The sequence below is a fragment of the Gossypium hirsutum genome, chromosome D02, assembly GCF_007990345.1.
Source record: "Gossypium hirsutum isolate 1008001.06 chromosome D02, Gossypium_hirsutum_v2.1, whole genome shotgun sequence".
Classification (NCBI taxonomy): Eukaryota; Viridiplantae; Streptophyta; class Magnoliopsida; order Malvales; family Malvaceae; genus Gossypium; species Gossypium hirsutum.
The window spans coordinates 16192384-16220134 of NC_053438.1; the positions used below are offsets into that span (position 1 = coordinate 16192384).

At 33.9% G+C, this 27751-nt stretch overlaps 3 protein-coding genes across 4 annotated transcripts; 2 read left to right on the forward strand and 1 right to left on the reverse strand.

Moving 5' to 3' along the window:
* The first annotated feature begins 3796 nt into the window (after positions 1-3796).
* Positions 3797-7660, forward strand: LOC107910343 (GATA transcription factor 25). The gene is made up of 7 exons (XM_041088502.1): positions 3797-4198; positions 4460-4543; positions 4629-4762; positions 6295-6393; positions 6611-6716; positions 7257-7316; positions 7427-7660. The coding sequence occupies exons 1-7, from the start codon at positions 3935-3937 to the stop codon at positions 7535-7537; spliced, it is 858 nt and encodes a 285-aa protein (XP_040944436.1). The 5' UTR covers positions 3797-3934; the 3' UTR covers positions 7538-7660.
* A 3007-nt stretch (positions 7661-10667) lies between these two features.
* Positions 10668-15231, forward strand: LOC107910342 (serine hydroxymethyltransferase 2, mitochondrial). The gene is made up of 15 exons (XM_016838164.2): positions 10668-10940; positions 11045-11083; positions 11198-11284; positions 11441-11562; positions 11857-11933; positions 12078-12202; positions 12407-12499; positions 12995-13087; positions 13185-13382; positions 13509-13613; positions 13746-13811; positions 13950-14027; positions 14223-14334; positions 14435-14545; positions 14650-15231. Exons 1-15 carry the CDS (start codon positions 10851-10853, stop codon positions 14796-14798), a joined length of 1545 nt encoding a protein of 514 aa, XP_016693653.1. The 5' UTR covers positions 10668-10850; the 3' UTR covers positions 14799-15231.
* A 3146-nt stretch (positions 15232-18377) lies between these two features.
* LOC107910341 (probable beta-1,4-xylosyltransferase IRX9H) lies at positions 18378-21275 on the reverse strand. Of its 2 annotated transcripts, XR_001687601.2 has the most exons (5): positions 20281-21275; positions 19380-19629; positions 19053-19269; positions 18662-18785; positions 18378-18557 (listed from the first exon to the last, which is right to left on the reverse strand). XR_001687601.2 is itself a non-coding variant. In XM_016838163.2 (4 exons), exons 1-3 carry the CDS (start codon positions 21033-21035, stop codon positions 19099-19101), a joined length of 1176 nt encoding a protein of 391 aa, XP_016693652.1. In that variant the 5' UTR covers positions 21036-21275; the 3' UTR covers positions 18378-18785; positions 19053-19098. The 2 variants fall into 2 exon arrangements, 1 of the variants encoding a protein (XP_016693652.1); XM_016838163.2 differs by having other exon boundaries at positions 18378-18785.
* Between the last annotated feature and the right edge of the window lie 6476 nt (positions 21276-27751).

The following is a 27751-nucleotide window of genomic DNA, read 5'->3' on the forward strand; positions in this document are numbered from 1 at the left end:
AATTATTTTTTAAAAAATATTTATCTGAGTCTTATTCTTTTTTATTATATTTTAATCCTTGTAATTTGTAAAATGGCAAATTAGTTTATTCATTTGGAAAGCAAGCACATCTTCAGCGTTCAATTACAAATGGTAAGAAAATATTATTAAATTATTTAATTTTAAATAGTTAATTATTATGTTGTTAACATTATTAATTTTTTTATGTTTATATACTTAGGCCGAAGATTGAATTTTAGAGACGTACATACACAAATTTAGTTGAGGTGCATCAGATGTCATTTATGGACACTTGCGAGACGCGAGATTCTTATACGTGGCTCGCATGCTCGGGGGGACTAAATTGGATCCCTCACTTATAAGTGCTTTAGTGGAAAGATGGAGACCGGAGACACACAGATTCCATCTTCCTTACGATTAGTGTACAATTACATTCGAGGACGTTAGTTTACAACTTGGTCTACTGATCAATGGGGAAGTCGTTACGGGGCCAATGGCGAGTGTCGATTAGAGTGTAACATGTGAGCAACTACTAAGGAAGGTGTTGAACAAATTTAGGAATAGTCGGATCAAGATGGGATGGTTGGAGGACAACTTCAAAGCTATCAAGGCTTCCACGAGTGACGTTGAAAAAGAATAATTCGCGAGCGAATTCCTCTTAAGGTTGATCAGGGCTCTATTTATGTCAAATAAATTTCGAAATCTGGTACATTTAAGGTGGCTACTACTACTAGCCGACTTGAAAGAAATGGGACGACTTAGTTGGGGATCATAGGTGTTGGTGACATTGTACCGATAAATGTGTCGAGTGATGAAACCAGAAAAAGTTAAAATCAACTGTTGCATGCTCCTTTTTCAATCGTGGGCATGGTATCGAATACCATTTTTACACCCCGAGTAGTCCTCGCTTATGAATTCTCACTTGTAATAAGGTAAAATTCATTTGATAATATCATTATCGTTATAATTTTTCACTGTTATAATTGTGAAATAACATATTATTTGAATAGGTGGAACAATCTCACGAGACATACAGGTATACTGATCGAGCTCGAGGATATCCGACTAGATTTAGATCAACAAATCAAAGAGGAGGTTAGTTTATGGATTTCTAAGTTCTATAATATTGATCCCATCATTTGAAATTAAATGCACATGCTAAAATTTATAAATTCATACTACAGTTTGTATAAATGCCATATGCGGATCCAAAAATTCAAGAATGCATCCCGACCAAATATTTGGCCAACTACAACATTTGGCATGTTAAAGTGCCACTGATAATTTTTTGCAACGGTCAAGATGCACAAATTCGACCGAGTGATGCAGCAGTTTGGGTGTATGCAACATATTTCGCCACCACCCTAGGAGCTCGATGACCTGTACAAGATTGACTTCTGGGGGAGACTAAAGGAAGATTGGCTAATATTCCACAATAAGCATATCAAGATGTGGCAATGTACGTACGATTATTTGCCAACGCGTAAACCATTTCTCACACCGGAGTTGGCGACATCTCTGGATTACATGGATTGGTTTAGGCATAACAGCAAGTCGTATCTACTGTCGATTGCAGAAAGGAGTAGGCAATGTCATCGTAGGAGGCCAAGACAAGAGCCCGTCAATTCTAGGTAGGGAGAACATGCCCCGGGAGGATCAACATCTGCTTCAGCTCCATACGAGGACTCAATTATTGTGCAACCTCCCAGTCAATATAGTTAATATATTTTTGTTTCTAACCCAGTTTATTATACACAAGCACCACAGCACGCACCATCAGTCATTGTATCAACATTTTCTCCAAGTGTATATTCACACGACTGCCACCAATAACACCATATTACATGCTAATGTCGCCAACAACACCAACATGTTCGGTATTGCAGACAATTGCCACCTTAATCACTGCAATCAGGTTATGAGACACCATATAGTTATCTGTCGATAGTGTCACAAACACCCCCAACATCGTTGTTCTACCGAGGTGGGTCATCCTCGCAACTACCTATTCATACAAGAGGGATGTAAAATGGGCGGCCAGAACCCAGACATAGTTAACCACGAAGGAAATGAATATGGAAATCAACATCGAGGTGCACGTGAAGATGAAGACGAAGAAGATGAGGAGTCGCCAACCTAAATTGTTCGACAGAACCTTAGTCGTACCTGACGAACACTCGGTTATAGCACACATTCAAGACACCGATGATTATGTTATTTGTAATATTTCTCAAATGCTTAATTCTTTAGTTTGTTAAATTTTAATTTACGTTGTAATAAATGTTTTCACTCTAACCCTAACTTGATTGCTTCTGCCTCTGAGCCCACTACAACCTCGGATTCTTGGGATAAATTTCATACACTGCAACTTGGGATTCCTTAGATAAAATTAAAATTTTCCTTTTTTTATTCCTACCCCATCACCTATATAAATGACCGTTCCTATCCCTTTACTCCATCATATCTCTATCTCGTTTAAATTATTTTTTTTCTTTTTCTTGCGTGTTGAAATTTTCGAGTTTACAAATTTATTTCTCTTTTTTCTTTAAGGAAAACTTAGTCATAGTTTTAAGTTGTGTTTGGGTTCACGGTGATGTCGTGGAGCTCGATAACCTACAATTTTCACTTGTCATGTGAATATGGAGCCATCACCTGAAAAGTCGGGATCGCATTGCAACTCAAGGTCCAAGTTGACGGTGATTATACGGTCTCGGGTTGAAGTGTAACTAAGGCTTCAAGTTTATAAAGGTTATATTGTCAAAGGATGGAGCATCACTAGGGCCCCAATTGATGGTGGTTATACGGGCACAACAACGAGTTTCTCCTAGTTGGAAGTGGATGCTTTATAAAATTCATAAAAAAGTCAAAGACGAAAAACACAAGTGCCTTCCAATATAATCAAGTAATTCGTTTTGTCCATTTCAATCGAAGGCGGTGACCCTGTTACTAAAACATGTTATACTCCAATTCTGTCACAGGTTATAGTAATGGGCTCATCGTTTTCGGTGGAGATGGATAAAATGAATTACTTGATTATACTAAAACGTCACTAGATTTTTCTTTTTTGACTTTTGTATGGGTTTTATAAAGCATCCTCCTCTGACGAGGAAAAACTAGTTGTTGTGCCCGCATAACCATTGTCAACTAGGGCCTTAGTTATGCTCCATCATTTGACAGCATAACTTTTGTAAACTTGAAGACCTAGTTACACTTCAACCCGAGACCGTATAATCACTGTCAATTGAGACCTTGAGTTACAATTCGATTTGGCTCTTCGGTTGATGGCTCCATACTCACATGGTAGATGAAATTCGTAGATCACCCAGCTCCACGACATCATCGTAAATTTAAGCATACTTTAAAACTATAACAATGTTTATCTCAAACACAGAAAAAAATATATTTACAAACTTTTAATTTCCAATCGCAAAAAAAAAAAAAATTCAGCATATTCTGTAAGATGCATTTTCCTTTCTATCTCCAAATACAGCATACTCGCTTATTTTTCAAGCATATTTCTTTCAGATAAAATTTACCTAATTTAACATTGATTTAGAGTTCATAAAATTTGCATGCTTTGGAAAAAAAATTTTAAAGGAGCTTGGCATTGTGATAGACCACACTCGAATGGGACATGGAAATTAGAATGGGCAAAGGCCTTTAAAATGACATCGTCTCGTTCTGGCCCCACTTTCTCATTGGTGTCGGTCGGACCAACAACACTCCTCTTTTTAACTTAGACACCATTTCTGACGTCACATATATCTCCCACAACAAACCTAATAAAACGCAAGTACTTTTCTTTTATTTTCTCATTCCTCATCATTAATTACTTAATTGGATTAATTAGGGTTAATTCTTTTTTTGTCCCTATTATTCCCCCCCCTTTTCCCCTTTGTTTCACTGTAATGCTTCCACATCCTCAATTTCCTCAATGTACGGACAGTCTCAGCCCATGAACATCCCTGCCTCGATCGCCGACAACGATGTTTCTGCCTCAGCACCGGCCGATAGCGTTAGTTACGATGCTCATCCTCTTGACGACGGCGTCGGAGTCGATGACGTCTCCGCCGATCCCCTCTATGTCACTTCCACCCCCTCTGACTTAGCCATCGTTCAACGTGTCGACGGTGCCAGCCAACTCACTCTTTCCTTTCGTGGCCAGGTCTATGTTTTCGATGCTATTACTCCCGAGAAGGTATATTACATTTTTTCTTTTTCTCTTAACAACTTTTTCTCAGTTAGGCCAATTAGGGTTTGCTGAATGGTTTGATTTTTGAAGAACCAAAAATCGTTGGCTTAAATTGTAGAAAGATGTGATTGCTTTTCCTCTTACTTCAAGTTATCAAACCGAAAAATGCAACTTCAATATCATACTTTTGACCTTTCGTGTTTCTATATTATCCCCCCAATGAAATGCACATCGTAATGATTTTCATTTTGGTCGTACTGTTTGCAGTTCCATGCGGTGTTATTACTTTTGGGTGGAAGTGAACTGACTTCAGGTCCCCATGGTGTTGAAATGTCAGCTCAGAACCAAAGGGTAATTCTCTTAAATTTGTTTAATCTAGAATTTGAATTTATTTTTCTTTTTAATTTTTAGTTTATCTATTCCTTGTTCCTTTTAGGTTGTTTTGGACTTTCCGAGAGGATCTAACCAACCGCATAGAGCAGCCTCTTTAGATAGATTTCGTCAGAAGAGAAAAGAGCGATGCTTTGATAAGAAAGTCCGGTATAGTGTTCGTCAAGAAGTTGCTCTTAGGTGTGCATTTTCCTTCCCTAAATACAGTTATTTTCAACTTTGATATTCAATATGTTGTTCTTGCAATTGAGGCTAGAAACTTAACCCTGAGAACTAGTATTAATGGGCTTTTGAGGTTTGAGGAATTACTGAGAAATAGGATTTTAAGAAGGTTATGGTTTATTAAACTCTGAGAAATAGATTGGCTATGCTGGATGGGTGAAGCATATGACCTTTTCCATAAATTTTGTATTTCTGCAAGTTATGTTGTTCCGTTTTATATGTTATTTAACATAATCATTGCATTTGAATCTGAGCCAATTTTTTCTTTATTATTACCGAATACATGATTAACTTTAGATTAGTTTATCTGTTTTTCTGAATCTATTCGCTCATTGTTATAAACCAAGGATCTTTATAAAGAGTTTGCTGTGCTTTAGTAGACTATAAATATAAATTATCATCCAATTCTAAATTGTGATAAATAAGGATATTGCAGACTGGTAGCAGCCCAGCTAGATAAGATTTTAGGAATTGTGCTAATGAGATATTATAAAGTCCTATACTCTTATAAGGCCTAATATACCATAAAATTGTTAGAAAAACTCTTAAGGACCTAGGGAGTAAAAACATAACTGATAGACTAACAAATCAGTGTTACAAGTGAATATGTCTTAGAACACTGGACTGTGTAAGGATATTTTTCAACCCATTTGGTATTACCAAGTTTAATAATTAATTTCTTGGTGCTTGTGACTGACCTTAGCATATTTCATTTTGCTACAAAATTATCAATTCAAGCAGAAAAATGTGATAGAGCATAATATCCACAGGGAATAACCGAATAAGCATTGATCTGGCATGTCTAATCATGTCACTTTTTTTAAAACCGATTATAAGTTTATGCGGTGCTTTTTAAATTGGAAGATTTTGGCATAAATTTTCAATTCTGGAACCTTTATGAACTCATATTTGTAATTCCGTCATCTATAGTGAGGATGCTGTACAATAATGCAATTTCAATTCACTAATAGCTTCTTGTATCCAAAAATATTGGGGATTTATTTTCTAAAGTGGAAACAAGAAGTCTGAACTGTAGCAGTCAGGCAAGTTTAACTTTAACTGGTTGTCACTTTAAACTATCTTTTCAGTTTGACATACTTATGTACAAGAAATGATTGAAGTGCAATAAGGGTCTTACTGAAGGGAAAAGATATTGAAGAAATCAAACGATAGTGTAGAATACTATTTTTCCTCCAGGTTTAATTGGCTGCTCTAGGTAATAGAACAACACAGACAAATGAGAGAGGATGCCCTTTTTATCCTTCTAGGGAAGTTTACATTTCTACCAATGGTTAAAAGCATAATTTAGAAAAAGAACATGCATATAGTTAGTTGATGGAATTGAATTCTTAATATCTTATCTTAGTGTGCTTTATTAAACCGAAATGGGGGCCTAGAAAACTCATTAGAGATGATCTGTCCTTGTTGACAAATTTTTCTTTATTCCATATTTAGTAAGTTCTTGCTTCTGATTTTTTTGAGTGCATTAGGATGCAGCGTAATAAGGGTCAATTTACATCTGCCAAGAAGTCCGAAGGAGCTCACAGCTGGGGTTCTTCCCAGGAGGATGATAACCTAGCTGATGGCATGTGAGTTTTCTACCATCTTCTAGTCTGTTATTCTTTGCATTTTCTTTCTGCGAAGATCTGGTAAATATGTTTTATTTTTACTTCTGTTCATACATCTCGATTTCTCATTCATCTTCTTAATCTGGAATTAGCATAACATTTACATTTCCTGGTAAAATATCAATATATGCTATAATAATCGTAGTTATGGAGTAATGTCATTTTCTCACTTGTCCAGATGTACACACTGTGGCATTAGCTCAAAGTCCACTCCAATGATGCGACGTGGTCCATCTGGTCCAAGGTCTCTATGCAACGCATGTGGACTTTTTTGGGCAAACAAGGTAGGTGTCTCTACTGTGATTTACACTTCACATATCTTCATTTTGTCCATGGTTCTTGTTTACCATTGAGAAAATTTGCTGCTACATGTGTAATCGCGGTTGTTTTCATATATTGGGTAGTTTTAGATGAGTGAATCACTTTAAATTGCTCCTTGAAGATTTTATCTATTGGGATGATTGCAATTAATATTCCGATTGAAAAGTTTAATTGCCATGTGCACAAGTTCTCTATCACAAAAAGTATTGTGCTGTTATAACGTTTAAGGAGACTGACAGGACAGGGATAAGAACTCTTTTTTCTGTCTGGGATGGGGTATGGAAAAGTCTGGGGATGTAAGAGGGGACACAATGCATTCCCTCCCACTAAACCCTCTCCCATTGTTTACCTATTCAATTTTGATTCTTGCCTCTAAGTTCTGTCTGCACTCTGCTGTCTCTTTATGAGATTTATTATTATTTGCTTTTTAGTTTTGATAGTTCATCTGCTGAACATTCAGCAAGCTACATATGTCGAGTTTGAAAGAATTGTACTTCATGCAGGGAACTTTGAGGGATATTCCCAAGAAAACTCAGGATCTCTCCCTAGTTCCTGTTCAACAGGTGTGTTCCTTAGCACCTAAACTTGTTAGGTTTCTTGATCTAAATTATTATCCCTTGCACTTTGTAAAACATAAACGTGGCTTTGCTTTGCCTTTTATTTCATGATATAGGGAGAATGTGAAACAAATGACTCAAATTCTGGAACTGCTATCCCTACTACACAAAGCAATGTAGTTTCTTTCTCAAATGGTGATGGCTCGGCTCTAATTGCCGAGAACTGATCATTTTTGCCAATATGACCATTGTGTCGACTAGGTCTTGGATGGTAAATTTTTTAAAAAGAACTGTCTTTGTATGTACAGATATCATAGTTGCCTTCATCAATATACGAGGTTTTCTCCTCCTATTCCTTCTTGTGTTTTTGTACTTTTGCATGAGATTACCTGTTTTAAGAGAACCCTACACCGGATGTATGAGCTGAAGCTTCAAATTTCTACCTTTGGTAATTTTTCCTTCCCTGTTTGTCAAAACCTTTTTTTTTTTACCCTACCACATTCCTAAAGGTGAACCTGGTAAATAATATAATACTAATGGTAAGTACTTTTTCTAATGGCTTTGTAGTATGTTTTTTTTAATCAATTAAAGGAACTAGATGTCATTAAAAGGAAATTACTAAATTGTTCGATACAATACACTCTTTTGCATATCACTAGCTAATATGGAGGTTAAACAACTAAAAGAGTCTTACATAAACAAAATAATTTGTGAACTATGAGCTGCTAAAAGACCGAGTTGAGAATTGCTTCCAACACATGTTAAAGCATTTGTACAATTATTGCTTTAATGACCTAGAAGTCACACTACGCACTCGGTGATCAAAAAAGATTAGTGGATATTAGAAATTGTATCAGTAGACGTAAAATGTTTAATGGTAGTGGCATTCACTTCTATTTCTATGAGTAATATTTAGGTCCCTCGCCAAATTTAATCTGCCCTTCAATGCCTATAATTCGGCCTCAACATTTGTTGTTCTTTGGATATGCAGATATCCTCCAATTACTTAATTCCCAAAATGGTTTTTTATGAGATCCTCAGCACTCACTCTATTAAGGTTTTCTAGAGAAGCTTCATCGGTATTAAGTTTAAACCAGTTCTTTGGAGGTGGTTTTCAAGACACAGCAACAAACTCGGGTAGATGTATTTCATTTACCGCTAGAGATAGCGAAAAACTCTTTTAGGACTATGTTCTTTTGGGCAATCATCTCCAAGTATTAGGGCGTTGCGGGTGATCCAAATTTTCCATAGGGTAAAGGCAAATAACAACTTCTAATAGATCCTTGGTTTTACAGACCAGACCTTAGCAAAGTTATTATCTACTGTCTAGTCTACCCATTCAACATAAAAAATGATTGGGACTTTGGTAGAAGCAAAAATTCCCTCTCAAAACACGAGGAGTTAACTGACAATCCTTAAATAGGTGTTGTATATCTTCCTGAGCAGATAAACACTGAGGACACGAGTCTTTCGTCGTTAGCTTCCTATGTCAGAGGAACGACTTGGTGGAGACCACATTGAGGCCACATTTCCAAAGGAATATCTCAAGTTTCAGAGAGAGCTTAGCTTTCCAAATGAGCTACCACAAATGAGAATTGTGGTTCAGTCTTTTAGGGCTAATAAATACACACTTGCAAGCGAGAAGCGGCCATGAAATCTCGTGGGATAAACACAGAAAAACAATGTATTACCAGATTCCTCCCATTTTCTCTAACTTGGCTGAAATTCCAGCTACCTTCCTCCTGGTTAAGCGGGCCTGTTCCTAATCCAGACCATCCTACCATTGCGAACAACCCAATTGATCCTTGAGGTGAGTAAAGTAGTAATCTTTGGCAAGGAGCTCAGTGATTAGAAGTATTCATTACAAATTGTGAATTGTTGGGGTTCAGAAAGTGTTTAGCTATACGAGTTTGAGTCCTCATGCATCAGTCTCCCACCCAACTTAGCGAAGAGGGCTTGATTTTTTTTTGGGGTATATCTAACACCCCCTATGTTTAAGGAGAGTAATGATGTCCCAACCAGCTAAATGTAGTTGTCGAGTGTGATTCTGTCCCTACGGTGGAGACTGTTTAGAATAGAAGCTGGAAGTAGTTTGGGATGGTAGACAGGATGACATCTAATGGGCTTGTTGGAGAGAGACGGTTTGGTTACTCAAATCGTCCAATATTCTATTTTAAAAGAAAAAAGATATTAAAGAAAAATGAAGAGAATTTGTGTATTTGTATCACAAATGGTATTCTGTAAGTAATATTTAACTGTAAGGCAGCATGTAAGATAAAATATGCAAAAGGGCTGCATGATTTTTAATGTTTTGGATAAGGATATGGGAAGTTTTGAATTATACCAAAAATACAAAATTCAATTTAATTGCTCCATTTCAAATACACTAAAAAGGAATAACTATATTGTGATAATGAACCAGACTTTGTTCTCTGATTAGTTTGGCCACCTTTTATAGATTTCCAACCACAACGTTTAGATCCAGTCACCTACTACTACCGTTCTCAATTTTTAAAATATAATTTTGAGTTTTTGAGTTGAAAAATTTCGAGTTAATTTAATTCGCAGTTAGGAGTGAGCGTTTAATCGAATCGAGTGGAAAAAAATTAGAGTTAATCGAGTCATATTTTATCATTCTAACTCGATTTGATTTCTTTTTAAAATTGAGTCGAGTGAAATTGTTTGGGTTAAATTAAAAAAATTAAATATATTACATTCAAATCTTGTTACATTATAATTAGCTCCATATTAGAAAAAGTTTGAAGAAGAAGAAGATAATTTAGTATGATAAAATTAAATCATTAATTAACATTTTTTAAAATTTCAACTTTCTTTATATATTGTTTAGAATTTTTTTATAATTAAAAAAAAAAATTTTTTTTGAAATTTTTATAAATATTTTGAATTTTAAAAAAATATTTTGATTTTTTTTAATTTTTGTTAAGATATTTCCAAAATTGACAAGAATTGAAGGGTTTGTTATTTGAGTTGACCCGAATAACTCGATTCAATTAACTCAAAATTCAATTTTTTTTTAAAATTTTTAAATCGAATCGAGTTTTGCTCATCCTTCAATATAACAATTGAGTTCATTTTGATACTTACACTTTTTTCACAATAATAAAAGTTTGATGATATAATACTATAAAATTGTATTATGTATTTAAATCTTAAGAAAAACTAAATTCGGGTATAAAACTAATCTAATCATCACATTCAAGTATAAAAAAAAAACTTGAAAAAAAAATTAAATACAAGAATAATTGTAAATTTGAAGTAAAAGGGAAAAAAAATATCATATTAACCCATATTCTATAGATTGAGAGTGTGACGTTACACCGCAGAAGCAAAGCAACCAACCAACCAACCCCGTCCTGCCCGAACAAACTTGGATCTGACATATTACAGCCCGCACTTCTATACTTACACATATAATATCAATAATAATCCCAACACAAACAAACATTTTCAGTCCTCCACCAACCCACTCTCAAACACTTTTTTTTCCCCCCTTGGAACAGCTGAGCCAAGACGCGAGTAATGGCGGTGGCAATGAGCTTTCGTAGATTGTCTTCCTCCATCAAGTCCCCAATCAGACCTCTCTTCAGTGGCAGCTCCCTCTATTATATGGTTCTACATCTCTACTTTTTCCTTCTTTTTTGTTCCATTCCTTCTTTAGTTAAACTTCATTTCATTTTTTTTTCTTTCTTTCTGATTTATTTTTTCATTTGCAGTCAACAGCTGCGGCAGAGAAAGAGAAAGCTCGTGCTAATGTAAGCGTCATTAGTAATATTATTTTCAACGGAGCTTTAGATCTTTGATCTTTTTAATTGTGATTTATGCAAAAAAATAAAATAAATAAAGGAAAAACGTGTTTGGTTGTGCAGTGGATACATCAGTTGAATGCTCCGCTAGAGGAAATCGATCCTGAAATTGCTAACATAATCGAACTGGAGAAAGCTAGGCAATGGAAGGTGTTTTTATTGTTAATTCAAATCTCGAGCCTTTTTTTCGCATTTCTGATTTTTATTTTATAATCTATTTCCTTTTCTATAACTTCAGTCAGGTATTTGATTGATTAAGAGATCAAATCGTTTTTTTTTTCTTATTTTCTGTTTAATGTGTAATAGGGACTAGAACTCATACCATCAGAGAATTTTACATCCCTATCGGTAATGCAAGCAGTGGGCTCTGTCATGACCAACAAGTACAGTGAAGGGTATCCTGGTGCTAGATACTACGGAGGAAACGAGTTAAGACGATCTACTTTGATTTTGCATATTGTTAATTTTATTTCACTGCTAATATCAGTTTAAAAATGGATGTGGGTTCATCTACAAATTGATTTCAGACTGGTTGTAATTTTCAGGGGATTGAATTGGAAAATAAGATGCATTGCTAGAGATGTTATATGTGGTTTTACTTTTTAGTATAAATTATTGATAACTATGTTGCTCTGATTCTTCATTTTTCTTTAAGTCAGTCTGAATAACATAGATTAATTGGTTAAAGTCACTGTCTAATGTTGTTAATTCTATTTGATCAGATACATTGACATGGCTGAGTCCTTGTGTCAAACGCGTGCACTAGAGGCTTTTGGGTTGGATCCTGCAAAGTGGGGAGGTGAATGGATCGTGCAAACCCTTTTCTATATTTAGTTAAATATCTGTTTTCACCCTTTATTTTGAGCATGCGAAGGATTCTGTGTACAGAATATTTACTTTCTAGGTAGCATATAACTTATCCTGTATCTGTTTCATTATGCAGTCAATGTGCAGTCACTTTCCGGATCTCCTGCTAACTTTCAGGTTTATACTGCATTGTTGAAACCTCATGAGCGAATTATGGCACTAGATTTACCCCATGGTGGACATCTTTCACATGGTTATCAGGTGCTTATCAATTCCATCAATCACAAGCTTTTATGCTGAACTTGGTTATAGTTTTGTCTTCTCTTGTTAATTCTAGTTTTTTTTTTTTCTATCTGCATTTATTTTCTAAAGAAATAGCATATCAGGTAACATTACTTTATGGCCAATCAACTGGTGTTTATAGTGTTTGAAACTCAAGTGTTGATTCTTCTTTGCATCATGCAGACTGACACTAAGAAGATATCTGCTGTGTCAATATTCTTTGAGACAATGCCATATAGATTGAACGAGAGTACAGGTTATATTGATTATGATCAGGTAGCGCTTCTCTTCTCTTCTATGTTGGTAGAGATGTGAATTTCTCTTTCTTAAATTTCATGCATCTTCAGAAACAGAGTGTCTGCATTTTGGATAATCTAGACATGTGTAACTGACAACTTTATCAAGTTCAAAACCTGGAATGCACATTCTGATCAATGTTTCTCTTACTTCTCACAACCCTTTTGAGATTCATGGCTAGAACATTTTGTGAATACTTATTACATGCTGTATCTTTTAAGCATAATTTGACGAAGGAAATAATTATATCTTATAGTTAAAATAAATTTCAATGAATTGTTTGGATTTTTCTGATGTATGGAACTTGCATATATTTCATAAATGAAATTCAACAGTGGAGTGGAAGCTACACGTCTTATCTGTGTCAAAATCTCTTTGCACAAAGTTTTCTTGCATACAAGTATTTTCTTGACTTAGGTGAAACTTGAGAGTCTCTTTTGAATAGTTGATTTAGATGAATTGAAATGTTTGCAGCTAGAAAAAAGTGCAGTGCTTTTCAGACCAAAACTTATAGTTGCTGGTGCCAGTGCTTATGCTCGCCTTTATGACTATGCTCGTATACGCAAGGTAAACACCCTTCACTTGCAGTTGGAAGACGTCATATATCAGTGGAAATTTTGACTCACCTTTAAGAAACTAAGAGACTCTAATTGCTTATTGACAGGTCTGTGATAAGCAGAAAGCAATTATGTTGGCTGACATGGCACATATTAGCGGGTTGGTTGCTGCAGGTGTTATTCCATCTCCTTTTGAATATGCTGATGTTGTGACAACCACAACACACAAGTCACTTCGTGGTCCACGTGGTGCTATGATTTTCTTCAGGAAGGGAGTCAAAGAGATTAACAAACAAGGGAAAGAGGTGAGTATGTTCTAAGTTTTGGTGTGTTTCTCTCTCTCTCTCTCTCTCTCTCTCTCTCTTATGAGTTTGATGGGTGGAAAATAAGGAAAGAGTGACTTATTTAATTTCTTGAGTTCCATCCTACAGGTAATGTATGACTTGGAAGACAAAATTAATCAAGCTGTCTTTCCTGGTCTTCAAGGTGGACCACATAATCACACCATAGCTGGTTTAGCAGTTGCATTGAAGCAGGTATTCTTTGATAAAAAAATTTTTGTGTATATGCAAGTTAAACACACTATGCCAAGCTCAGGCCATACAATATCTTGATACAAGTTAACCAGAAGTCTTTAGGTTTCTTGAGTTTGACATATGTGCTTATAGGTCAGAACACCCGAGTACAAGGCTTACCAAGAGCAAGTTCTCAGTAATTGCTCGAAATTTTCTCAGGTAAACTGAATGATCCAGCTCCCATTGATGCAAGTTCACTACTTGGCTTAAGTGAAACATTATGAATAGCATTATCGTGTTTACTCTTGAGTGATTTAACTGTGATATGTTGCAATTCTATATTTTCGGCTTTTGTAGAGGTTGCTGGAGAACGGCTATGAACTAGTATCTGGTGGGACTGAGAACCATTTAGTCTTGGTCAATTTGCGAAACAAGGTATGAGCTTCTTGACTTCTTTTTCCTCTCAAACTGATTTACTGAAAATTCTTTTACCTTTTATGTTGTCCGTACTTAGATCGTGATGATTTTTCTTTTCCAATTTCAAACACTTTTGAACTATTTAATTGGTAATGGAAGTATAAAATTATAAAACAATAATAACTTCCTCGCTTTTGGAATGGTGTTCAACAGGGTATTGATGGCTCAAGAGTTGAGAAGGTATTGGAATCAGTTCATATTGCAGCCAATAAAAACACTGTTCCAGGGGATGTGTCTGCTATGGTTCCTGGTGGTATCCGCATGGGTATGGGACCCTTCACACCTTTGGTCATTACGCCATCTGTTTCTTTTGGTGGTTTGCTAGGTCCCTTGGATTTTAAATTCTTTTTTTTAATGTGATTCAGGAACCCCAGCTCTCACATCTAGGGGTTTCATTGAGGAAGATTTCGAGAAGGTAGCTGACTTCTTTGACGCTGCTGTGAAATTAGCCTTGAAAATCAAGGCCCAGACGGAAGGTATATTTTTTCAGTTTCCTCTGTCACCTATACAGCAATATTTTTATACGTTGAAATAAAGGAAAGTATGCTCACATATTTCCCTTGAACTATGATTAATCCAGGAACAAAGTTGAAGGATTTTGTAGCAACCTTACAGTCGGATACAAACTTTCAATCCGAAATCGCTAAGCTCCGACAAGAAGTGGAGGAGTACGCAAAACAGTTTCCGACTATTGGTTTTGAGAAAGAAGCAATGAAATATAAGGACTAAAGCGGATATCTTTACACACAATGCAAGGTTTGTCAGCTCTAAAGAACTTCCTAAGCTGGTTGCTGTCTTATTAGTTGAACGTAATCTTCTAGAGGCAAACTATCTTAGAATTTATTGAAATGCCAAAATATGCACGTTTGTTTTTAGTATGAAGGATGTTATCTGGGGTTGAGCCGAACTGTATTCAAACCGTATGAAACTATGAGCTTTTCATTCAAAGTGTGAGACTTGAAGTTCGGCTCAAGCTCGATCACGTTTCGTTTTCGAAGCTCAAAATCGATTCGCGATTTAAAAAAGAAAATGGACTGCTCATGTTTGTTTGATTAGACTCGATTATTGGCTATTAAATTCATGTATCAAACAATTCAGTTGAGTTGGATAGCTAGTTTTACTATTTAAAAGATAATAAAATAATTTTTTATATTTATGTTTATACATATATATGTTATTATTAATTAATAATTCAGGTCACTTGAGCTTGTATTTGAGAAAAATTCTTGCTCAAGACTGGCTCAAACAAATAACTATACCTTTGGAAAAATTTATTTATTTATTTATTTAATATTTTTTGACTAGTAATGGAATTTTCAATTAACCAAGCCAAATTAAAAAGAAATGGAATCTATGAAACAAGAAGATTGGGAAACCATAGCAAATGTGTTATGTTTAACCTAATGATGACGAATCATGTACATTTTGATGACATGTATGCATGTATTATAGCCAAAGCGTGCAACAAGTAGCTGCAACTACCAGTGCTTGCCAAACTCCTGCCTCTCTTTAAATTATGGGGAGGTTATCTTTTCAGGTTTGAACATTTATTCAAAATTCGAGAGGATTTGGGCAAAAATGTTAGGTTCGAAAAACGAGATTAGACAAAAAAATTAGGCTCATTTAAAATATGGGTTAGGCTCGGGTTTGAACATTCAATGTTTGAATCCATCATGACCCAACCAGTTTTTAAGTTTATAATACTTAATACTATGTTATTTTTATATATTATGTAATTTATAACATGTTAAAAAAATAAATATGTACTAAATATATAATATTATTCTAATGTAAACATTAAAATAATATTAAGATGACTATATAAAAAATTTTAATAAATAAAAATTATATAAAATTATTAATTATTGAATATTAAATTAAAATAATATAAATATTACTATTCTTTTAAAAATATGGGCGGGATTAAAATAGACTTAAACTAATCTTTTATAAATATGAGCTGACTTGGATAAGTTTTAGACATATTTTGAGTTGGACTAGATTTGAGCAAGTATAAAGTTATTATTATGTTTACGCCTGATTTGGCCTATAAATACCTCTACTTACTATGATATCCTTACCCGATTCGGGCCTTGCTTTGCTTCATGTTCATGATTAAATACTATTTTCTTGTATCAATTGAATTATAAATATATTTTAAAAGATAATTGAATTACAAATAATTAATGCTCGGTTCTACGAATCACATAGGAATAATTATAAGTATTCAAAAGAATTTAACAAATAGCAAAGTTTTAATGAACAATCAAATGAAGAATTTAACAATATATCCAAAACAATCAAATACCTTAAACATAATGATACAAATATCTTTAGGTAATTTTAGGCCAATTCAACAATTTTCAAATTTAAAAATTAAAAATTAAAGTCAAGTCAAGTCAAGTAATTAATATCATTAAATTTTTTTGGTTAAATACATTTGTGTAATATTTTAAAAATTAAAAAAATGACATTCTAAAATTTTTAAAAGGAAAAAATTATTTGGTATAATTAAATTTAATAGAGAAATTTAATGGTTTCTTTTTTATTCTTCATGAACATTTTATGATCCAAATAATTTTGAAATTTAAAAATTTAAGTTCAGTTGTTAATATTGTTAATTTTTTTTGTTAAATTTACTAGTGTGACATTCTAAAATATAAAAAGAACTCACTTAGTAGAAGTTAAATTCGTTGTTAAGTTCAGTTGTTAATATCGTTCACTTAATGTCCGTTTTATGGTTCACGTTCTCGATAGAATTGACTTTTTTATTTTGAAAAAAACCCAGTTGGTAGAATTGAAATTAATATAGAAATCCGATGACTTTTTTTTTGTATTTCTCATGTCTATTTTATAGTTCATGTTCAAAATTTGTAGCTTTCTTTTCCAACAATATTATCTCCAAGGTTCAAACTTATATTTCATATTTGGATGCAATGTGACTTACTATTATACCCAATACTTGTTGGTGAAATTCAATAGTGTTAACAATTCTTAAAATTCACTTCAACATTTTAATTAGAATAAATAATTTAGATTGTCTCATCAGTTTATAAATATAAAGATACTACATCAAAAATTAAATATAAAGATTAAATTTTAATTTATATATAGTATAAAAATTGAAATTGAAATTTAACTAATTTTATATAATTTAAAACAATCAAATAACAGAATTAAAATTTAACGATTATGTTAATAAAGTAAAAAAAAACAGACACATGTTCATATTTTATTAATTTTTAAATTTAAATAATTAAAAATAAATCAAACCCTCATAAAATAATTACAAATATGATTAAGCCTTAAATATCAATATTTGTCATATATTTTTTACATAACACATCAGTCATATCATCATTTAACTACATGTCAAAAACTTCAATGAAAAAAAATATGTTAAAGACTAAATTGAAGCTCAATTAATATTTATTTTTAATTAGATACTTAATTGATTTTTAATTATTTTATAAGAATTTTTTAACAATTAATCATAAACTTAATTGGATGTTTTTTCATGAAAAATAGTTGCTTTCTTTGGTAAAAGAATCACAAAATTCCTTATAATATATTTTAGATTGCATTTTAGTCATTTTACTGAAAAAAATAGACAAATTAACCCCAAATGTTACAATTTCGTGTTTATATATATAAAGTATAATAACAAATTTACCCTTCAACCTTCAACCTTTACACATTTATTCAATTTGACCCCTATTCTTATTGGAAGTAAATTTTTTAAATCTTATAACCTAAGATTTTATTGAACCGGTATTTTTATTTTATAAAAAATTTGTTTATAATTTATAATTTTTAAAGGACTTAATTAACTTTTTTAATTTGTTACTAAGATTTTTTTAACTCTTTAGTCCTATTAGACTAAAAAATTTCTAGTTTACTTCCAATAAAATAGCAAAAATTGTCTTGTACCTTATATATAAACACTAAATTTTAAAGGGGACTGTTTTGCTCATCTACCCTAGAGGAGTTAATTTACCCATATTTTTCAGTAGCGAGAGTAAAATATAGTAGAAGGGGATTTGTGATATTTTACCGTGGTTTGTTTGTGAAATAAAAGATAAAATGGCCAAATAATTAATTATGCATCTAAACAATTCAAGACCGTACGGCACCAACCATTCAAATAAAACATTTGATCCGATTGTGAGTGCCTACTCTTTTGCACCCTCAATCCACACATAACTTTCTAGTTTCTTACCCATATTATGCAAAGCCAGGCTTTTTATATATATATATATTGAAATAATTGAATGAATTCTCAACATGTAACCTGTTCAAGCATCCCAATTCTGAAAACAATACCTTCAAAACAACACAAGAGAAATCATGAGCCTACAAGGACGAGGTTAAAGGAAAATGCTGCCTTCAGACAAGTATGATATCGCCATACAACGATGCTTAAGTACAGGGTATATAAACAATGGATCCACAACAAACCCCACCTTTTGTGGTGTATGTAAACTGCTCCTGAAAAATACCAAATTAAACCCCCAAAACACCAGAACTCTACATGAACAAAATTTGTTCCGAAGAATATTCATACTCAAAACTCTAGAAAGAATACTGCAAACCTTTTGTTTCTTTGCCAATGTCACATGAATATCTGCATACGCTACGATATGATGACGACGATGATGGCAAATCTGGTCAGATAAGTTTGAACTACTGTGCCACCAGCAGAAACTATGGGCAGAACTGTGGCAAGAAAATAGCTCCAATCAGACACTATATACATATCTATACTAAAAATAAAATCCAAGGCAAAAATATGATTTGCATCAACTTCAAAAGAGGCAACAGCTCAAGAGATAACTGATCTAACACTCGTTTTCATTAGTTTTATCTTCACCATCTATTCATGAGTATTTTTGTCTTTCAATTTTCCGTTAAGGGTTCTCTGTCTGATAAGTTAAGCTTACAGAAAGGAAGAATTTACATTAAATGCAGAATAAAATCTCATACCCAATTAAGCCCTCCGCATAAAAAGAACTGTAGAGATGAGCTTCCATCACTTAATAGGCAAAATAACCTCTAGATTCTTCTCTAGTAACCAGCCTTTGGGATAAAAAAGATTGTCTGTATCTAAATGGAGATGCCAGTTCATAATCCTTGAACAACCATGTGGTATACCTTCCATTTGACTTTCATCTTCCACCACTTGCTCTATATATGTGCTTTCCTGTATAGAAAAAACAATAAGCAAATCAAAGAATCTTGCTGCAACATTGGAAGAGATATTACATAATAGCTTAACTGTGAAAGTATAAAACACAATGGCATAACTCATACTTGGAAACCCTCCTTCACTGTGTCTAACTGTCGAATTGGGTTTGAGAAGGGGCACGCCCATCTTTTTGAATCCCACAATATAGAGCTGTTGAAAGCAAATCCTGACATATCAGCATAAAACCTACGGAGTCTTTTACTTTTATCATTTGTGTGCCATCCAATTACTTGACTTGCATTGCATACTGGACCTTCCAGAATTGCCTTGTTTTTGCTTTGTGCAAGCATGGCAACAGGCCAAGTTCCGAAACGGCTACAAAAGAAGATGATGAAGATTATGGATTGGTGTATGACCGTGTGTAAGCAAAATTAGGAGAACACAAAAACTACTTCATAATTACACCATTGAATAGCTCTCTGCAGTCTCTAACCTACTGACGAACAAGATAGACTCAGAATTCAATTTACAATAATCTTCAAGTAACAAGTTACATCATTCTAAGCTAAGAAAAAACATGTAAAAATTAACATCTTCTTTAACCATTCAGAAAAGGAAAACTTTTAATCAGACGCTAAGAGTTTTAAATTGACATATCATAAGCAACCGATACTAACACATTAGGTGATGTCAATGAAACTAGATCTAGTAACTCAAGCTATTTGCTCGGATGTCAATGAAACTAGATCTAGTAGCTCAAATACTAAAGAAACAACAGGTTGATTTGATTCACAAACGAAAAGCCCTAACACATTAGGTGATGGCAATCATTTACAGATAGTGAATGACCAACTACATAACCAAAATCAATTTAATTTTCCACTGCCTCCATCTCTAACTAATAGCCTATTAAAACAAAGCTGTTAATAGAATCAACTCGAACAATTATTTGCACGCCAAGAAATACATATCAAAAACCTATTTTTTACCCCAATTTTGTAGAATAAATTAATTTGTTAAAGTTACCTGATAGTTCTCAAGCTTTCAAACAACTCGAGCGTGTAGACATTGTCGTCGTCGGCGAAAAACACGATCCCGTCGAGCTTATGCCGTTCGATATGTTCCAAAGCGGCGTTTCTTTGATGAACCCTTGGATCCTTCAAGCTGCTAGAGTTGAACGCACATAACACGTGCCGATACATAACCCCGGTTTTCCTCAAAATCTCGGCCGTCTCATGCGACGCCGCTTTCTCCTCCACCACAATCCAAACCAACGGCAGCTTCACTAACCTCAAAACTTGCCCTAACCTGTTCAAGAAATACGCTTGAAATCCCCGATTATAAGTCGGCGTGACAACGATTAACTGCTTTAACGGCTCGATTATATCGGTCGATTCCTTCGGTTCCAACAATTTCGTATTAACGCTCAATGAAACAGAAGTAACAATCTGATCGCCGAATCGGAGGTTGGCATGTGGCGGTTTGAGTTCGGGGAAAGTAAAATCCTTGGCTCGGACATCGGTATCGGAGTATCCGAACGGAGCAATTCCGAAGACAAACCCTATTACAAAAAAGAAGAGACACCTGCAGAAAGACCGCCGCCACCCTTTGCGGTACACTATATTTACGGCGTTGAATAAAAAGGGTAAATGCGAAGAGGAGGAGAAATGTTTACTGCTACCGTCGGGTAAAAACTTGTTAGAGGGAGAGGAGAACCCGGCGCCATTCTGATACGAACGGTCATGATATGCCGGCGAAAGAGTCCGACGGATCGAAGCCATTTGATTAGTTGACAAAATAATTTTTTTCTTTTTGGAAAAGGAAAATCACATGCTGGGAAAAGAGAAAGGGCTGAGATCTATTGAAGTTAAGGGGCAGAGCTGGATTTTTGTTTTGAGCGCGGAGGCGGACTGCTTCTTTTCCCTTCCTCTTCGTTTATTTTTTATTTTTTAATTATTTTTGCTTATTATTAAAATTAGCGTAAAATTAGAATATAAACTTGTCTACTTGGTACTTATGGTATTTTTGTTTTAGATTGGTACCGATTTTTTTTTCCTGTCAACTAAATTGCTACCTAAATTTAATACCGTTAAATTTTGAATACTTGGCAGAATAATATTGTGACACGCGGCATAAATGCATCATGATTAGGGGTGAGCAAAACTCGATTCAACTTGAAAAAATCGAAAAAAAATTTGAATTTCGAGTTAAACGAATCGAGTTAATCGAGTTATTCGAATCAACTCGAATTTTTTTTTCGAATTTCGAGTTCGAATCGAATTGAGTTTCCAAATTCGAATAACTCGAATAATTCGAATAATTCGAATATCAAACTATAATATTTTACATTTTTACCCCAAACTCCTAAACCTTTTTACTTTTCCCTCAAAACTTTTACTCCTTCCCACTTTCCCCCCAAAACTTTTACTCCCCTCCCCTCCAAACCCCCCAATCTACCCAAAATCCATTTCCCACCAAAATTTTACTCTCCCATTTATTTTTTCTCAAAATTTTACTCTAAAAAACCCTCAAAACCTTTTATTTTCTCCCAAAATTTTTACTCCATCCCACTTTTCCCCTAAAACTTTTATTCCCTTCCCATCCCACCTCCCACCTCCCATCTACCCCAAACCCTCCCCCCTCCAATTTTTTTTTAATATTTTTCCTCTAAAATTTTACTCCCCCTATTTACTTTCCCTCAAATTTTTATTTGCCAAAACTTTTTATTTTCCCCCTAAACTTTTACTTCTCACCCTTTACCCTCAAATAAAAAATCAAAATTATCCAAAAAAAAATTCACTAAACATAAATAGTAATAATTTTATTTATATCTACTATTTATATTATTAAATTAAATTTCACATTTTATATTATTTATATTATTTATATTATTGAATTGTTTAGTCATATTGAATATTTATATTAAAATTGAATTATTAATTATGCCATAAAATATTCGTGTTAAAATTTTATATTGGTACCAATTTCACATATTATTTTTAAAATATCTTTTATTAAAAAAATCATATTTTACATTTAATATATTTTTTAATTCCAAAATACATAGTGACAAGAATCTGAAGATAATTGAAACAACTAAGCAAGCAAAAAAGCTAACCAATATATAAAAAATTAATAAATAAATTATGAGGTGATGAAAGTTAATAAAAAATTTCATTAAGGTGGACAAATTTTATTATGATGGGTGACAGTGGTTACAGGGACCCAAAATTATTTTTTAAAATTTAACTCGAACAAATATATTCGATTCGATTCGATTCGATTCGAATTCCATCTCACTCGACTCGATTCGAGAAAACTTCAAATAAAGTTAGGATGATAAAATGAGATTCGAAAACTCGATTAACTCGAAAATTTTCGATTCGATTCGATTCGATCGAATGCTCACCCCTAATCATGACTTCATCTCCTTCATTGCTCAGACTTTTTAAATATTTTTCATTTCTCTTTTTCTTAGATTTTTAAATTTAAAAGACTTTCAATTTTTTTAATCAAAAGCTTCTTTGTTTCTTCTTTGGTTGTTCTTTTTGTTTAATCAAAACCCTTTTCAATACATGTTTAAAAAATGGGGTATTTTTAGTTTTCGAATTGGATCATTGAGTGGGGACTAAGTTTGAGTTTTGGGGTTGTTGCAGGTGCTGTAATGGAAGCTAATGAGGTGAATTTGAGGATTTTGGTGTTGGGGTTTGAGGGTATAATGGAGAGAGAAAAAGGAGGTGAAGATTGTGCATTAATGTTTGTGAAAATAAATAAGAGGAAATGATATAGCAGGAGGAAAAAGTTGACCATTTAAAATTTCTCCCCAGAATAGCTTTTCTATCTTCCAAATGTATAAGTCAAATAAGAAAAATTGAATCGAAACATAACAGTAGTTCAAAATCTCTTGAACTTTGTTCATCGTTTTTCTTACATATTCTCAAAGGAAAAAAAGGTCAAAAAAAAGTTTTTAATTTTTTTTTAAATTATGATGTTACCATGACATCTTTTATGCCACATGTCACAATCTTATTTTGCCACATGTCCTACACTTACCGATATTAAACTTAAAAAAAGTTCGGGTACCGATTTAAGATAAAAAAATCATAAATATCAATTGAAAGAAGTAGACAAGTTCAAATACTAATTTTATTTTTAACCCATTAATAAATAAATAAATTAATAACAACTAAAGACTTTTTTTATGGAGACGCAAAATTTTGGCAACGGTACTATTAGAGATCCTTGTGCTGACAGTGATCGGAATACTAAAAAAGTAATATTCAAGGAAATGGTCGATGAAGAAGTCACCAATATGGTCGTTGATTCTGATCAATAGCCGATTATGTCTTTTAAAGACGAACTTTTTGGGGGAGGTGTTGCCTCCTCTAATGAGAATCTTGAAGGGAGTTTCGAAAAGAATGAGAGTGATTTTGAATTAATGGAAGGAGATGTGAATACGTCCATGGGATTCCGGCAATCGCCTTCTCGGATTGTATTAAGGACATACTGTTTAAAGAGATGGAGTTGACGGTCATTCACAAGCTGTTAGGGCGCAACATTGGCTACAACGTGCTTCACAACTGTATCCTTAATCTCTAGAAACCTGCAAAATCTTTTCATCTAATGGATATCATTAATGGATATTTTTTGGTTAAGTTTCAGGACATTGACGATTATAACAAAGTCTTAATGGAAGGAGATGTGAATACGTCCATGGGATTCCGGCAATCGCCTTCTCGGATTGTATTAAGGACATACTGTTTAAAGAGATGGAGTTGACGGTCATTCACAAGCTGTTAGGGCGCAACATTGGCTACAACGTGCTTCACAACTGTATCCTTAATCTCTAGAAACCTGCAAAATCTTTTCATCTAATGGATATCATTAATGGATATTTTTTGGTTAAGTTTTAGGACATTGACGATTATAACAAAGTCTTAATCTAGGTCCATGGATCATATTTGGTCAATATCTTATGGTACAACCATGGACGAAATCGTTTAATCCAGCACAACCTTACCCCAGCGTGGTAATGGTCTGGATTTGACTGCTGGGTCTTCCGGGTTACCTGTACAAAAGACAAATCATTGAAGCTATTGGAGGTTTAATCGAGAAAGTCTTCAAATTAGATTTACAAACTGATAACAGAACCAGAAGAAGATTTGCCCACTTGGTTGTGTTCATCAATCTTGATAAACCACTGGTTTCTCAAGTTTTGGTTGGTGGCGCGGTGCAACGGGTTGAATATGAGGCACTCTCGATGGTTTGCTTCAGTTGCAGAAAATATGGGCATGTTAAAGAGTTGTGCCTATCGGTGGGGGTAAATCTGGCTTCGAGGAGCCCTGTGGTTGCGGCGGTGACGTCTTCCGGTGAAGACGTCGGTGAGGGTGGGGAAGGAAAAAAAGTTGACTACGGGCTGTGGATGTTGGTCGAGGGGAAATCACGGCGTGGTCAAAGAGATTCTCGGGCTAACGGGGTAGTAAAATTGGGAACATTGGGGTCTAGGTTTTCGTCGTTGATTGCGGAAGATGTCCCATGTGGCAACTTAGGAGAGTCTTATGGGGTTTTCTGGGGGAGAAGGATGATAGTTGTGTGGCTGTGGGTATGAGTAGGGGTGAGCATTCGATCGAATCGAATCGAATCGAATCGAAAATTTTCGAGTTAATCGAGTTTTCGAATCTCATTTTATCATCCTAACTTTATTTCAAGTTTTCTCGAATCGAGTCGAGTGAGATGGAATTCGAATTGAATCGAATCGAATATATTTGTTCGAGTTAAATTTTAAAAAATAATTTTGGGTCCTTGTAACCATTGCCACCCATCGTAATAAAATTTGTCCACCTTAATCAAATTTTTTATTAACTTTCATCACTTCATAATTTATTTATTAATTTTTTATATACTGGTTAGCTTCTTTGCTTGCTTAGTTGTTTCAATTATCTTCAGATTCTTGTCATGTTTTAGAATTAAAAAATATATTAATGTAAAAATATGATTTTTTAATAAAAGTTATTTTAAAAATAAAATGTGAAATTGATACCAATATAAAATTTTAACACGAATATTTTATGACATAATTAATAATTCAATTTTAATATAAATATTCAATATGATTAAAAAATTAATAATATAAATAATATAAAATGTGAAATTTAATTTAAAAATATAAATAGTAGATATAAATAAAATTATTACTATTTATGTTTAGTGATTTTTTTATGGATATTTTGATTTTTTATTTGGGAGTAAAGGGAAAGAAGTAAAAGTTTAGGGGAAAAATAAAAAGTTTTGGGAATAAAAGTTTGAGGGAAAGTAAATAGGGGGAGTAAAATTTTGGAGGGAAAATATTTAAAAAAAAATTGGAGGGGGGAGGGTTTGGGATAGATGGGAGGTGGGATGGGAAGGGAATAAAAGTTTTAGGGGAAAAGTGGGAGTGAGTAAAAATTTTGGGGGAAAATAAAATGTTTTGAGGGTTTTGAGGAGTAAAATTTTGAGAAAAAATAAATGGGAGAGTAAAATTTTGGTGGGAAATAGATTTTGGGTAGATTGGGGGGTTGAGGGGGGAGGGGAGTAAAAGTTTTGGGGGGAAAGTGAGAAGGAGTAAAAGTTTTGAGGGAAAAGTAAAAATGTTTGGGAGTTTTGGGTAAAAATGTAAAATATTATAGTTTGATATTCGAATTATTCGAATTATTCGAGTTATTCGAATTCGAAAACTCAACTCGATTCGAACTCGAAATTCGAAAAAAAAAATTGAGTTGATTCGAATAATTCGATTAACTTGAATAACTCGATTCGTTTAACTCGAAATTCAAATTTTTGTCGATTTTTTCGAGTCGAATCGAGTTTTGCTCACCCCTAGGTATGAGAAATAATGGAGCTAGGGTTAATACTAAAGGGGTTTTGGGTAGGGTTAGTACTAAAGGGGTTTTAAGTCATGTTGCTAAAGTGGACCGTGGGGCAGAGGCAGGCTTTAGGCCTTCGGTTGGGCCTATCTTGGGCTCAAGTTCTAGCGGACCAGGAAATATTGAGACGGGTCAGATTGAGGGAGTATTAGTTTTAAATCGTTGGGGAAAAGGCCTATAGGGTCAGATGGGTTTCCCCAAAAGGATAAGGACTTGATAAATAAATTTTCCATTTCTAAATCTATTTCTCTCCTTCCGTCTACAGGTTTAGCGCAAATAAAGATGGGTGATGCACGGATAAGTGGGCCGTCGAATGAGAAGCTTAGTGGACCAAGAAAGGAAACGCCTGGGCAGGCTGGTCCTTTAGCATCTGATGGGTTAACTCCTAGTGGACTGGACAGCACGTTTGTGAATGGACAAAATATTATTTTGGATAAGCAATGCTTTGGTGGGATGTCTTCTAATGATTTACTAGAACAGGAACTTGTGGAAGTGCAATCGGTTTCTTTAGGAAATGAGGGGAATAAATTGATTCTCAATAATCCATGTTCGAAGGCCCTAGTGAGACTGTGGTTAAATTAGATGCGAATCTTTTAGACCTAAATCACCATTTGACTGTTATTATTAATGAAAATAATGTGTCAAAATCGTTCAAAGGTAATAAAAAAATATTTTGGTCAATACTAATAAATCTTTTTCTGTTTCCAGAGGGCGTGGTTCAGAGAATAAAGTTGGCAATAATCGTGGTGGAGCTTCTCTTAATCACACGTTCAAAGAAAAGGGAGGAAGATTAAAAAACGCTCGAATTTCTCGAATTCCTTTGACAAAAGCTATAAGCTCCATGGCTAATCTCATCAATTCTCAAGTTGGGCTTGGAGCTGATGAAATTGGTTAGAGGTGAGCGAAACTCGATTCAACTCGAAAAAATAAAAAAAATTCGAATTTTGAGTTAAACTAATCCAGTTATTCTAGTTAATCGAGTTATTCGAATCAACTCGAATATTTTTTTTAAATTTCGAGTTCGAATCGAGTTGAGTTTTCGAATTCGAATAACTCGAATAATTCGAATATCAAACTATAATATTTTACATTTTTACCCCAAACTCCCAAACCTTTTTACTTTTCCCTCAAAACTTTTACTCCTTCCCACTTTCCCCCAAAACTTTTACTCCCCTCCCCTATAGGGGTGTTCATTCGGTTAATCGACCAGTTAACCGACCCGAAATAACATTAACCGAATTAATCGACCTTTCAAAATTTTTAACCGTTAACCGAACCGAAATTTTTTCAAAAAAAATTAACCGAATCGGAATGTTTTCGGTTAATTCGGTCGGTTAACCGAATTAACCGAAAATTATATAATTTTTATTTTTGGTTAAAAATTAACCGAATTAACCGAATTACCCGAATTAATCGGATTACCCAAATTAACTGAATTAACCGAATTGAATCACTACATAATTAAATTATTTTTAGACTTTTAGACTTTAGTTTTAGTTTTAGTTTTAGAATTTTATTTTTATTTATTAAATTATTTGTAATTTTTATGATTGGGTTGGGTAATTGGGTTGGGTTGAATACTTGGATTTGGATTG